This window comes from Chaetodon auriga, chromosome 9, assembly GCF_051107435.1.
Source record: "Chaetodon auriga isolate fChaAug3 chromosome 9, fChaAug3.hap1, whole genome shotgun sequence".
NCBI lineage: Eukaryota > Metazoa > Chordata > Actinopteri > Chaetodontiformes > Chaetodontidae > Chaetodon > Chaetodon auriga.
Window position 1 is genome coordinate 9,979,227 of NC_135082.1, and position 12,392 is coordinate 9,991,618.

The following is a 12,392-nucleotide window of genomic DNA, read 5'->3' on the forward strand; positions in this document are numbered from 1 at the left end:
GTACGACACCTTAATTGCATCAATGATTATCCCTCCACATTACGCTTTCCCTGCTCATATTTATAGTTGTGTCCAATTTTCATTATGCTCTTCATTATGGAGCATAAATAACCTGCGTAAATGTGCCGGCACACCACGACACACCACATAACATTGCCAAGAGATATCCATCTTGTCCCCCAGTGATCCGACATTACCTGCCTGAATTATGTCTATTAGCTGCACGTGGCCCCTCCCACTCCATCAGGACAGCAGTCCGCAGATGACAGCATTAACTTTTAAGACTTTATAGCATCTTCTTTACCCAACACATGCCATTAATCCACTTAATGGCCACCATGACCCCTTTCATCGTGTTTCATAAAATAAAAATATGAATAAAGCCCATTACAGTCTCTATTGTGGAGAGTCTCGGTGATCCATCAGCGCAGTTCTATTAGAAGGATTGCCTCTGTGACAAGTCAGGTTGGCCGCACTAAATCATCCGCACTGTTTGCTTTATTAAAGCTCTTTTTGTGGTTGTTATAATGCTTAAAGCTGGAGTCTTTAACTTTCGACATGGTGTGAGTCATATTTCCATCCCTTCTTCTGCTACTGTGAAGGCTTCTGAACTAATATTTACCCTGTCTCTCTCACTTTAGGATTCTTTCTTACTTACATGTCTCCTTGTTTACATCTGCTGCAGCAGCATGTGTTGTATCCTGCAGCTTTCCGACTGTTGACGCCTCCAAAGAGTGTTATATTCTAGTTGCTTTATGCTGTTGATTTCTCTGTGTGAAGCAACAAAAATACCTTCACTCAGTGTGTCATTTCTCTCTCACTTTATTAGTCTGGTCAGCCAAAAAGGTCACCACCCACAGTAACAAGATTCTTCGACAACAAGTCCAAAACAAACATACCAGTCTTAACATTTAGCAAACACCACCCTGATGCGGCCAGCATATTTTAACCAAAAACTTGAAGCTGCTCTGAGTAATATTTATGTATTAACAATAGGTCTAATTACTATGCTTATATGATGTAACTTAAGCACAATGTGCAAGTTGAAATAAGTCAACATTGGCTTTCCTCCTCACATGGGATACAAACAGCAGCTTAAGACTAAATGTAGATGCTTGCAATGTCGACCTATACTATTGTTTTCCTGGTGGGTACAGCCTGACTAAAGTGCAGCCAGACATAGATAGAGTGGCTGGTGAACACAGTGGATAATTTAATAGCTAAAGAGAGAGAGATTTTTCTCAGAAGCTGGTTGAAACAGCGACTGAGCAAAAAGGAGGGTGAATATCGGACTTACATTCATCAGGTGGACACAAACACCACTTCAAATGTTGCTCGTGTCTACTCTGTGTTTAAATAAACCACTGCTTGTTCACACACTCCTCATACCAACTGCGCAGCAACATGAGAGAAAATAAATAAATGCACTAATGCAGGTTTAATTAAGTGACAGCTGCTTTCTTTGAAAAGGATATAAAATGAGGAAACTTTTTTGGAAAACTTTTACTTTTGCAAATCCAGCCATGGCCCAATCACCAGAGATCCATCACGCATGATATCGAGTGGAAAAGGAAGCCATTCAAAAGGCACAACTGCCAAACTCTAATCGCCATGTGTACATTCTGTTACACTGGGAGATCAAATAAAGGCCGCGATGCAGAATCTGCATTCAGAAGGATTCACATCCTGTCTCAGGATCGACTGGGCCAGGGCAAAGGCCAATCACACAGTGTGCAGAGTGAATGTGCGTGTGTCTGTTTGGATGGTGGAAATACTGTGTGGATGAGAAGCTCGGGTCCAGATACTGCTGAATTATGGAGGAAGCCTTACCTGGAAGAAATGAAGTATTCTTGCGTGGTATCAAAAAAAAAACCTCTGAGTCCTCTGTTTTCACCTTTCTCATTCACACCCTGCCTTCTGTTCCCTGAAATTCGCCTTTGTGGTGACTCAGAGGGGAGTTCTCTGCTTTCACTTCAAAGAACGATCTTCTCCTTTCTTTTTCTCGGACACTGGCCAAAAATCTACCTCCATTAATGGGTAACAACCCTGGTGATTGGGCGTCACATATAGTTTGTGGCTTGGGCAATACAAACCAGTTTGTGCTAGGACACAGTAATGATAAATGAAATTATGCCTAACAAAAACACTATCACTGGCTGTGGTACAAAGGCCTTTCAGTAAATTCTCAATTTGAGGATCTAACACTGCCCTTGAATTGTTTAGGCACAACTGGGACGGGTGGAGGAATTAATTTCAGATATTACCAAACAGCGGGGTACACAGCTCCTCAGGCGCCACAGACAAAATCTTTCATCCCTGTTAAAAAAAATTGAATGGGGATTTACGGAGAACACAGATAATTCAATCTTTATCTGCGGCAAACCACAATGAAATGTTAAGTTTCCATGGGATCCTCTTACCTCAAAGGAGGACTGTGGAATGAAAGGACAACATCTGAAGCATCTCCCCCCTGCTCTCAAGCAAGGGGCTAAAACACACGCACCGACACACATACCGATACACGCATTTTCTCACAGGCGCACACACGCACAACATAAAAGGTTCTCATCAGCATATCAAAGCTGTGGTGCCTCCTGTTCAACATGCTATATGGGAGCTCAGTGGAAACCAACAAGGCAACATGCAGCCCTTCTCTGCACCTACACCCTGCTTATGTATATCGCACTGACAGCTCCTCCAGATAGCAGACAGTTACAGATCGAGACAACTCTCGGTTGTCAGGTACACATGCACGTACACAGAAACGCGGACATGTTTGGCATTCTGCTCCATCACCACGGGCACCTCTCTCTCTCATATTTACACCAGCACAGACGCAGGAGAGAAAGTTTTCCAGGAAGAGATAGTGCATGAAGGAGTTAGTTGAACAGCTCAGGCTTAGTAACGTGAACTCAAACTCCCTGAGATATCCAATAACGGCACACAGATACTTCTCCAGCAAAGCTCCACTGTAGCATTAAAGTTGTCAACATGCATCCAATCCACTGGTTTGGAGACCGCTACACTGAGTCAATATGCAATTTGAGGCAGGTTGGCAGAGAACATTGGATTGATTGATTCTGACCTTTTCCTTGACAGTACCTGCTGTACACATTCTCCACGAAATAATGAAAAGTGTTGAAATCCCTCTATCTTTAGCCTCTTTTCTTCTCCCAAATAAGTGCCTGTTGTTAATCCCACTCATACGTCTGGCTGTAGGTCTGCTTGCTCTAGTTTATCTCTAAAAGCAGGGGGAAACAGACTCAGGGGGGTGATACCAGCCGTATCGATTTGTGCAAACACAAAACACACAAACACACGCGCGCACATATAACCACTCCTCATAGCGGGTGGCTGTGCACAGCTTTGTTATAATCCTCAAGGTTTAACCCCATCTATCGTACACCGTAACTACGAGGTGATTCGTGATAAAAGTGAAAATAATTTCTTTTTATCAGTAAACAGACACTCTGACATCAAAATGATGAGCCACATTCTACCTTTTAGTGCTCTTACTTGGAAAGACGCTGCCCCTCCAGCCACGCAAGCAGCGTGGCGGACGGCAATGGGCCGTTCATGTCGGCCCTGACAGCTCAACACGCTACAAATTTAGAAAAAGCAAATGGAGAAAACATGAGCAAATGAAGAGGACACTAATTTGAAAACACTTAAAACGCTGCTTTTAGAAAAAAGGCTGCAAATTGATGAAACAATAACCAACAAGCTGCAAGTAGCGCAGACAACAACAGAAACTGTTTCCAGAAGACGCTGAAGTGATGAACATGCAGGGACAGGCTTGATGTCTCACCAAAAAGAAAAAAAAAGAAACCTTACATTTTAACTCATCTTCTAACACCAGTTAAAGATAGCTGACAACAAGAGCTTCATCAGCTGTGTTCATCACTTTGCAGCGTTCCCTGGAAGCAGTTGCTTTTCTCATCTGTGCTGCTTGTTTCTGTGTTTGGTTGCATTTTTTCACTTTGCAGCATTTTTTGTGTTGTCAGATTGGTTAGGATGTTTTCTTAATGTGCCTTTGTTTTCTCTATTTATATGTGTCTTCCTCTGTGTATTGAGCTCTCAGGGCTTCTGTAGGCTACATGCCAACATTTTGGTGATCCATGAATGCATCCTCTGGCTCCATAATCAGGTCAAAATTCCCCTTTGTCCAATACACTGGTTTCTAGTGAAGTACCTGCAAAATCACATTCCCATCAGCCAAAATTGTGCTTTGTAATTAGTGCAAATAAGCACATATTAGCATGCTAACACATTGAACTAAGTCGGTGACCATGCATAGTAAAGATTATACCTGCTAAAAATCAGCATGTTAGCACTGTCATTGTGAGCATGTTAGCATGCTGATGTTAGCATTTAGCTCAACGCACTACAACAGTACAGCCTCACTGAGCCACTAGCATGACTGTAGCCTTTGAGAGGAATGCAACCATAAAATGATTTCCACTGCTGTCAGCATCAACAAGACAGACCGTGTCACATCAGTCCCAAACTGAAGTGAATGAACACCCTCTTCCAGTGAGAGATTGCAAGAGATCAAGAACATTTCAAGCTGATACCGCTTCTCATCGAGCCACTGAAGGGTTATAATACCCAGGTGGGAGGGTCACACTACAAAGAGACACAACATCCTTCTACTTTCAGATGTGGTGTGAAAAAATCAAATCAAAAATCCCTTCAGACAGGAAGCGAGGCGCTCTCATATCAATCCATCAAGCTAAAGGACGCCTCACGCAAACTAGAAAAATGCCAATTCTAAATTGAATTCTCTTGTCTTGCGCTGAGCTCAACGTGAAAAGGCCAGTCGCACGAGGGGTTTAAATAGAAATCTATTTTCTGGCCTGAAAATCAAACTGGCCATCATTCTGTCCTGCCTCACCTCTCTCTTTGGGACTTGTCACATTTATAACATGTAGTCATTTTCTCAGCTGTCAAGCCGTGCTCTTACCAAGCTCTGTTCCCCAACCCAACCTGTCAACTTCTAATTCTAATCTGCTCAAATGTCTGTGTATGACAGTGTGTGTGTGTGTGTGTGTGTGTGTGTGTGTGTGTGTGTGTGTGTGTGTGCTATGAATTGAGAGATTTTAAAAAAAAAAGTCTTTGGAATTACAAAGAGGTTCCTATTATTCATTATTAATGTGTGTGTGTGTGTGTGTGTGTGTGTGTGTGATCTGTAAGGGCCCGGACAGAGGTGGAATAGCAAAGTGGGTCATGACAGAGGTTAGTACTGCATTAGCGACTGTCACTGGCAGGACAGGAGTGCAGACATCAGGGCAGCTCTCTCTCTCTCATTCCCAGACTCTCTCACTCACTCACACACACACACCAACGCCTGCTGAAAGTCTGTGGCATTCTGTCATGGATCTGAGCCAGCAGGCCATGACACACATGGAGGGCAGTGTCTGGAACAGGCGGACGTGTCCAGTCTGTCTTTTGTGTGTATGTGCACACATGCATGAGACAATGTTTGCATATGACAGGGCTCCTTGACCTGCCAGAACCCAAACTGCTTTGCCCTTGCCAAAGACTCAAAAACAACAACAGAAAAAAGAAGTTCTCAGCTTTATGTGACACTTTTTTTTTTTTTTTTGATGCTTTCCCTTTTCAGCATGCAGTGATTTTTAATGGAAGTCGTTCTATATTCAAAGATTTGCTCAGTCTATGCACAGATGATGAATCTTCATGGAGCCTTTGTATCAGTATCCAGTTCTCAGAGTTGACTTATGGAAATCTGTCTCATTACTTCTGCCTTCTTGCGGTTCAAACTCTCACATGAAAACATAATGATCCAAGCTGTTTCTGTTGTCTGCCACATGAGTCAAAGATTCTTCTTTTTTTTTTTTTTGACGTTCTAAGTCTCTTCAGTTTCTATCCTCAGAAAGTCGGGGATAATTATGGGAGTAAAAAGGCTCACTATCAGAGCAGATTAACAACATCTCACCAGGCTGAACCCTTCACTCCCTTTTATCTCCTCAAACGCAGTAGAAGAGAAGACGAGTTACGCAACTCCCACCTCAGGGACCCAGCCGACTTTCCGCCCAACTTCTGTCTGTCTCTGCATGTCTAGGGCGTCTGCTAGTCCTATGCTATTTGATGTGCGTGTTTGAAGCAGCCATGCAACCAGGGAGAGAAGGATGTGCCTGTTGTTCGCAGCTCTTGCCGCTTTGCGCTGTTCCCTCGAGGAACGGCTTTCAAAGCATGGCAAAGTTGGACCTTTCCTGGTTCTGCATTTAACACCTCCTCAAATCGCAGTGCCAAGGTGCTGGATGGCTTTCTTCCCACCTTTCCGTTTTATCATTCCTCCAAAGACCCCCCTTTTATTAGCAAGGTTTTCAAAGACCTGCCCTCCCTCTGCTGTCATTTAGCTAAAACCTGTCATTTAAAGGAAACGAACATCTGCTTCTGTTCATTTTTACAGTGCCCAAAAGCCACTTTAACTCACATGGACCCTTATGTGATGCTCTTTGTCTCATTAAAAGCGTATTTGATCATGTCAGCTTGATAATGTTATTATACATCAAAAAAAAAGTTACAAGATTTTTATTATCAACTCATTACAAATAGCTTTAATCCCCCTTGTGGAAAATAAATGAAACAGGAGTTGAACTTTAGGTTAATTAGCTGTGGCTTGTTTCTGCATCAAATTATCACATACAGAATATACAGAGCCCCCCAGAATGCACTGGAAAAAGGCATTTGCAGTCAAATTCATCATATCAGGAAATGCCTTTAGAGAGGTTTCGTCCTATTTGAAGGTACACTATGCAGGAATTGTCGCCAGAACACACAGAGTCACATACCTACATAACGCAGCAACTCCACAGCGGTGTACCAGGCTACCTGCAGGAACATGAGTGATATCTTTCAAAAATGATACCAAATAATGTGTTTATCACATGTTAAAGACATTGTTGTGTGTATGAACAAACAGCGAGGCTAATAATTGAACCACTGGCTCTAATTACCCAGCAAGCTCCTTCAGTCTAGCTCTCTAATAGCTATAGTAGTAGACAATAATTGCATGTCATGATAATAACATATATAATCCCTAGTAATCTGTTGAGTCACTGAGAGCAAGCCAACAGCAACATTAGCTAATTATTTTTGTGTCCAGACAGGAGAATTTAGCGAAGCTTCAGGCACAAATTGCAACGTCAGCCTGGTCCTGGTCCTGACTTCACCTGCGCTCTGTTATTGGCTGTGGGCTGCACACCCACTGCCCAAAGGCTGCAGCCCAGAAACATCCCCATTGCAGCAAAGTAAGAAGAAAATACAGGCAGAGGGCAGAGTGTATACACTTTTGTATACATTTTTTGAAGAAAGTCCTTCATAGTATAACATAGTATACCTGTGGAGCTCCTTTGGACCAAAATCAACCAAAGCAAAAAAAAAAAAAAAAAGTCTGCATCTTTGATCCAACGGTGCAGCTTCTGGATCAAAATGTAAGACCAACATGAGATCTGTATAAACAAATAACATTATCCATATGTAGTAATACCAGTGGGAGCTTTCTTTACTTGCATCTAACATTTAAACTGCTTTGGTAGGGTTCTGTGTGATATTTCAGAGCTGTTCACGTTACATTTAATTTTATATGTGTAACATTTAGATTGGATTACATATTAATGTCAGTATGTGCTCAGAATGCAAATTTACCGCATTCTTCCCTTTCAAAGGGAATGTACACACCACTGTGAAAGAAAACACACCAGAAATGTGCTTTTTAAATATTTCTCTCAAAGCATGTGCACCCCTGCTGGCATCACTGCTCAGGATTATTTGTAGAGCATTTTTGTTGTCAGTGGACAGATTCCAATGAAGAAAACAACAAGCACAAAATGTCACAGACGGATTGAGCTATCAGAGTGTAGTCCAGATACTGCATGCTTTTATTTAAGTGCCATGTACCAAAAGGTTCCCAGTCCATGACAGGAAAAACACAGCAGCATGCCAACATGAAATAAAAACGTGACGTGATCAAAGAGCCTCAGCAGCTGATAGTCAGGCTATTGCCAGTGACGGCTCTATCAATCTCAAGACTTTTGGGTTCTAAAAGTTCAGGTTACAGTAGAATTACAGAAATCAGCCTCACTCATTAAAATGCATGTGAATCTCTTGACCACTGGATCTTTTTCAAGGTGAGCATGCAGCTGGTGAATACATTTGAATTCATTGCTGCAGCGACAGCTCAAAGGGGAACAGGACGCATTTTTAGAAACCACATTAGTCCTGCTCCTGGGACAGTTCAGCTGATCCTCAAACTGAACGTGTGCCTGTATTTCCTGAAGCTAAGAACTGGAGAACTGACCCCTGAGACGCGCTGAAACAGTGTGTGCCATGGCTCCATACACCACGGGTCATTCTGTCATTTTTAAGATGTTTGAGATGATGTCACCTGTAACTTTATATCTGCTCTTCTTCTTCTACCATCTAAATCTAAAGTTTCCATAAATAAGTGAAATTAAACTACATTGCCAAATGGGTGCTGTGCCGCATCCTCAGAGCTTGACAATTAAGTCATCATTTGATATAAAATTATACAGTGTGTCACCTCTCATCTAAATTTGGCCCACCCTGAGATACAGTAGGCACTCTCAAATTAAAAAGAACAGCTGCTGCACACGACAAGAGACGAGCCAAAACTTATGCAATAAAACGAGGCTTGAACAGAAGACGAAAGTAACTCAATCACTTTTTATCCCAGTAACTATATTTATATTACATTTTGTAACACAGTAGCTTTAAGACTGTCGTTTTCAGTGGGGCCTGACCAGTTAGCATTGACACAGAACACCTTATTTGTATGGATTTACACAAAGCTACACTGGAAATAGTCCAGAAATTAGCACCAAAACAACATGCTATTACAAAATATAGTTCAGGGTAGCATATCGCACAATGCATTTGATATCACATCACAGAAAAGCTCATCCTCAGAAGATAAATGACATTTTAACTGCAGGAATGGCCCCACTCTCCACAAATGATGAAACACATCTACTCAGTGCTTCCAGGAAAGTGAAAACGTACCATGAGTCTGAGCATCTAATCTTTGTGGTCTCTTTAGATGTTGGACTTGACATTGATATTCTAACCAGCATGTGTTTTTATTTTACTACATTCCTCTTTTTTTTTTTTTTTTTTTTTTTTTTTTAAGACGAACTCAAAGTACCTCTATTCTTATGAGTCATTATTTGTGCACAGGGCTTCACCTTAAACACACCACTAGTGGTCACCAACAAGCCTGGAAGTCCTCTAATCTACACTGCGATCAGAACATGGCATATGGTGTTTGTCTGTCAGCAGGTGAGCCGTGCCAGTCAGGCCAGCGCACAGCAGGGGTATCACTCTGGGTGACTGCCCTTCTCAACTTTGTCTCAACTCTGCTGTTGGTCCACACTCCAGTTAAATGACTTAGTGCCACTCAAGAACAGATCAACATACTTACAGGTCAGGGTGTTAATGAGAGGACCTTAGCGTTTTCCGCTGAGCCTGACAAAGGCCAGGTGGAGGTTAGGAGTTATAAAGGGGAATGGTAGCCAAGTGGAGATGTTCTCTGTACCTATATAGTCCTAAAGGCCGAGGCCCTTTTCATCTGTAACTACCAGCTGCTCTGCTGCACTGAGTCCTCAAACACAGGTAAGCAAGTTTCTCTGTATTCCCTCAAGATTTCAACTTTTAAAATTTATGTGTATAATAACCAGGGATGAAAGTAAAGAGTAGCACAGGCAGGATCTATAATTCAGCTAATCTACTGTGCCAAGCAGCCTGGCATACAGCCAAGAGGGATAGAGGAGTGGCAGGCCAGATAAAGCGCTCTGCCAATGTTGTAATGCCTGGCACAGGTGCATTGTTAAAGACACTGTTAAAATGATTCATTTTCAATCCAATAATCTGCAGTACACTATAAGATGTCCACAAAAGGTCTATATAGTTTCTAAATGACTGCTAAATATGTTTTTCACCTTGAAAATGGAGCTGAACTTCCAACCCAGGAGAGTATCCATCACAAATGGGATTTGACTAACAACACTAATAACAATTCTGTAATCTTGGACAGATCATTCTCACTCTTGAGCAATATAGCTGCTGAAGCTGATGGCAAAGTGGGGACTGACCTTGAGAATACACTGACAGTATCCACAATGGTGATTTTGGGACAGGGGTGTTCTTTCGAGTTTGTAATAGATGGTGCTTTGATAAAATGAGGCTCACTCGGGGATAAAAGGAATCAAAATAAAATCAATTTTCAATTTACTTCAATAGGAGCTGTGCAGAAATAACATTAAACATAACCTTGGATGGCTCATCTCTAAAATGCTGTTTATATAAGTGAAGTATGAAATGTCCAACATCAAAAAGATAACGGTTCTGGGGTCGATTTTAACTTTAAAACTATCCGATTCTTGCAGGAATTTAGAGGTACTGCTACCACATCACCCCAGCTTGAGGACCACCTGAGCCATCAAGGTGTAATTTCTGCACTCATCACGTCTCTTAATCTTTGACTCTGCCTGCTTAGCCTCACACCAATTTGGAAGGTTCAGAGATTTGAGTCAAATACCATCCAATGACTTTTCTGCAGACCTCGTTTCACTGCGGCTTCATCCCGGGCTTTGATTTCCAATGAAAGAATGAATTGTTCAGTTTTCTGTCCACATCAAAGGCCTTGTTTTGAGTTGGGGTATTGCTGCACACCCTCAGTGTGTCTATATTGAAAGCTATTAAAAGAAAGTGGTCCTGTAATGAGTGTCTTCAAGAGAGGTCTGATCAAATTTGAACATCACTTCATCCTTTAGCTTTCAGGCACCTGGCCTCGAGGTATTAAGTATTGATGGACAGACTCAGTTTTACTTTGTTTTTGAAACCTTGCAGAATAAAAATTTGATCAGATGTGTACGGTTTTATGTGTGAGCTTTTCTTTTTGTGCTCCGTCCAAGACGTCTCCCTCCTATGGCCAGGATACCATGGGCGGTGTCCATGCTGTTACTGCTGGTGCTCCACTCTCCAGGGGTGTCCGCAACCCCCGTCCAGCACCTGTGTGGCTCCCACCTGGTGGATGCCCTCTACTTTGTATGCGGAGAGCGGGGCTTTTTCTACAGTCCAAACCGACCCCACAAACGGGATCTGGAACATCTGCTCGGTAAGCCCTCATTAACTTCGGGAACAGTCTCGACTTCTTCTGTTTGACTTGTGTAAAATAAGTTCTAATTGTGTCCTTGATGGTGGGAGTTCAGAAAGGAACAGCATGATATTGCCCGGAGACCCCAGGCTGGCTTTGTGTCTCTGCCTGCCATGTTCAAAGTTCTGACTCAGTCTAATGAGAATGCCAATTTGGATCCTAGCTGGGGGAAAAATGTTTACAGACAACATGCTGGAAACTTCCCTGAACTAAATCTATGCATTTGTCCGAACCATCATTAGTGTGCAAAGCCCGTCTCCGGCCTCTTTTGAATTCAGTGGTGTGGCCAGGGTTTTGGTTTCTTATTGTTGCTTTCAACATCTATGTGACGAATCCAATAATCACAAATCTTGTCAAATCCCCAAATTCCTCATTACACTATTCCCACAACGTATCATTTGGATCGTCCGCCTCAAACAATCTATTGATGTTTTGAAGTTAACTTTAAAGGTGTAAGCTATGATATGCCTCTGTTGGAGCTCCGTCATATCTTCTCTTGAAGTAGAGACTAACAAGACTAAATGGATTGGGAGGATCAGATTACCTAGCCATTAAGTCTCCAATAAAGTGTGAACAGTCTAAACGGTAGTTTGAGGAACTGGAGGTGTGCACAGCAGCAGCAGGACTTAACACAGGGCTATGGAACCTTTCTCCACTTCAAAGGGTTCCTGTCTAAAAGAGCCAGACAGGAGCAGCGGCTGTGGAGAGCTCTGTCTGACCACAATGAGCCCAAGGTGAAGAGAGGCATCGTGGAGCAGTGCTGCCATAAGCCGTGCAGCATTTACCACCTGGAGGGCTACTGCGACTGACTCGTCACTCCACGACCAGCACCACTCATAGCTTGTAAAAAGTCAATTTCTGGCCCAATACTTGCTGGCTATGTCTTATCAACTGAAGGAAATAAAGCTTCATGACCCATAACCCCGGGCTCCTCTCTGCAAAGATGTGAATTTGTGTTCTTTGTAGCTGGTGTATAGTGTGGATGAAACATGGGTTGTAATAGCTTTTTGCTGCGCTCCAACATGTGGCTGCGGTACTGCAGTGCTCTCTACTGGCTGAGGACGCACATGGCCCAAGAAGATCCGAGCAAACGAGGCTTTGTACAAAGCATCTGCACACATGGGACGTCAATAAATCTCAGTAACACTTTTGCTTTTTAAGAAGAGTATTAAAATTTGTATTTATTTGGAGAGAA

General features: G+C 42.5%; 1 protein-coding gene across 3 annotated transcripts; it reads left to right on the forward strand.

Annotated features, from left to right (window-relative positions):
• The first annotated feature begins 9,605 nt into the window (after positions 1–9,605).
• Positions 9,606–12,126, forward strand: insb (preproinsulin b). Of its 3 annotated transcripts, none has more exons than XM_076739267.1 (3): positions 9,606–9,654; positions 10,956–11,158; positions 11,861–12,126. In XM_076739267.1, the coding sequence occupies exons 2-3, from the start codon at positions 10,969–10,971 to the stop codon at positions 12,004–12,006; spliced, it is 336 nt and encodes a 111-aa protein (XP_076595382.1). In that variant the 5' UTR covers positions 9,606–9,654; positions 10,956–10,968; the 3' UTR covers positions 12,007–12,126. The 3 variants fall into 3 exon arrangements, with proteins under 3 accessions (XP_076595382.1, XP_076595383.1, XP_076595384.1); XM_076739268.1 differs by lacking the exon at positions 9,606–9,654 and adding an exon at positions 10,425–10,485; XM_076739269.1 differs by lacking the exon at positions 9,606–9,654 and adding an exon at positions 10,459–10,485 and having other exon boundaries at positions 10,931–11,158.
• The last annotated feature ends 266 nt before the right edge of the window (positions 12,127–12,392 follow it).

What these genes read in the sequence shown, in the direction of transcription:
- insb (XM_076739267.1), top strand. Translation starts at nt 10,969, where the DNA reads ATGGCCAGGATACCATGGGCGGTGTCCATGCTGTTACTGCTGGTGCTC. An exon ending in GGATCTGGAACATCTGCTCG is followed by an intron (nt 11,159 to 11,860) that starts GTAAGCCCTCAT and finishes TCCACTTCAAAG; the next exon opens with GGTTCCTGTCTAAAAGAGCC.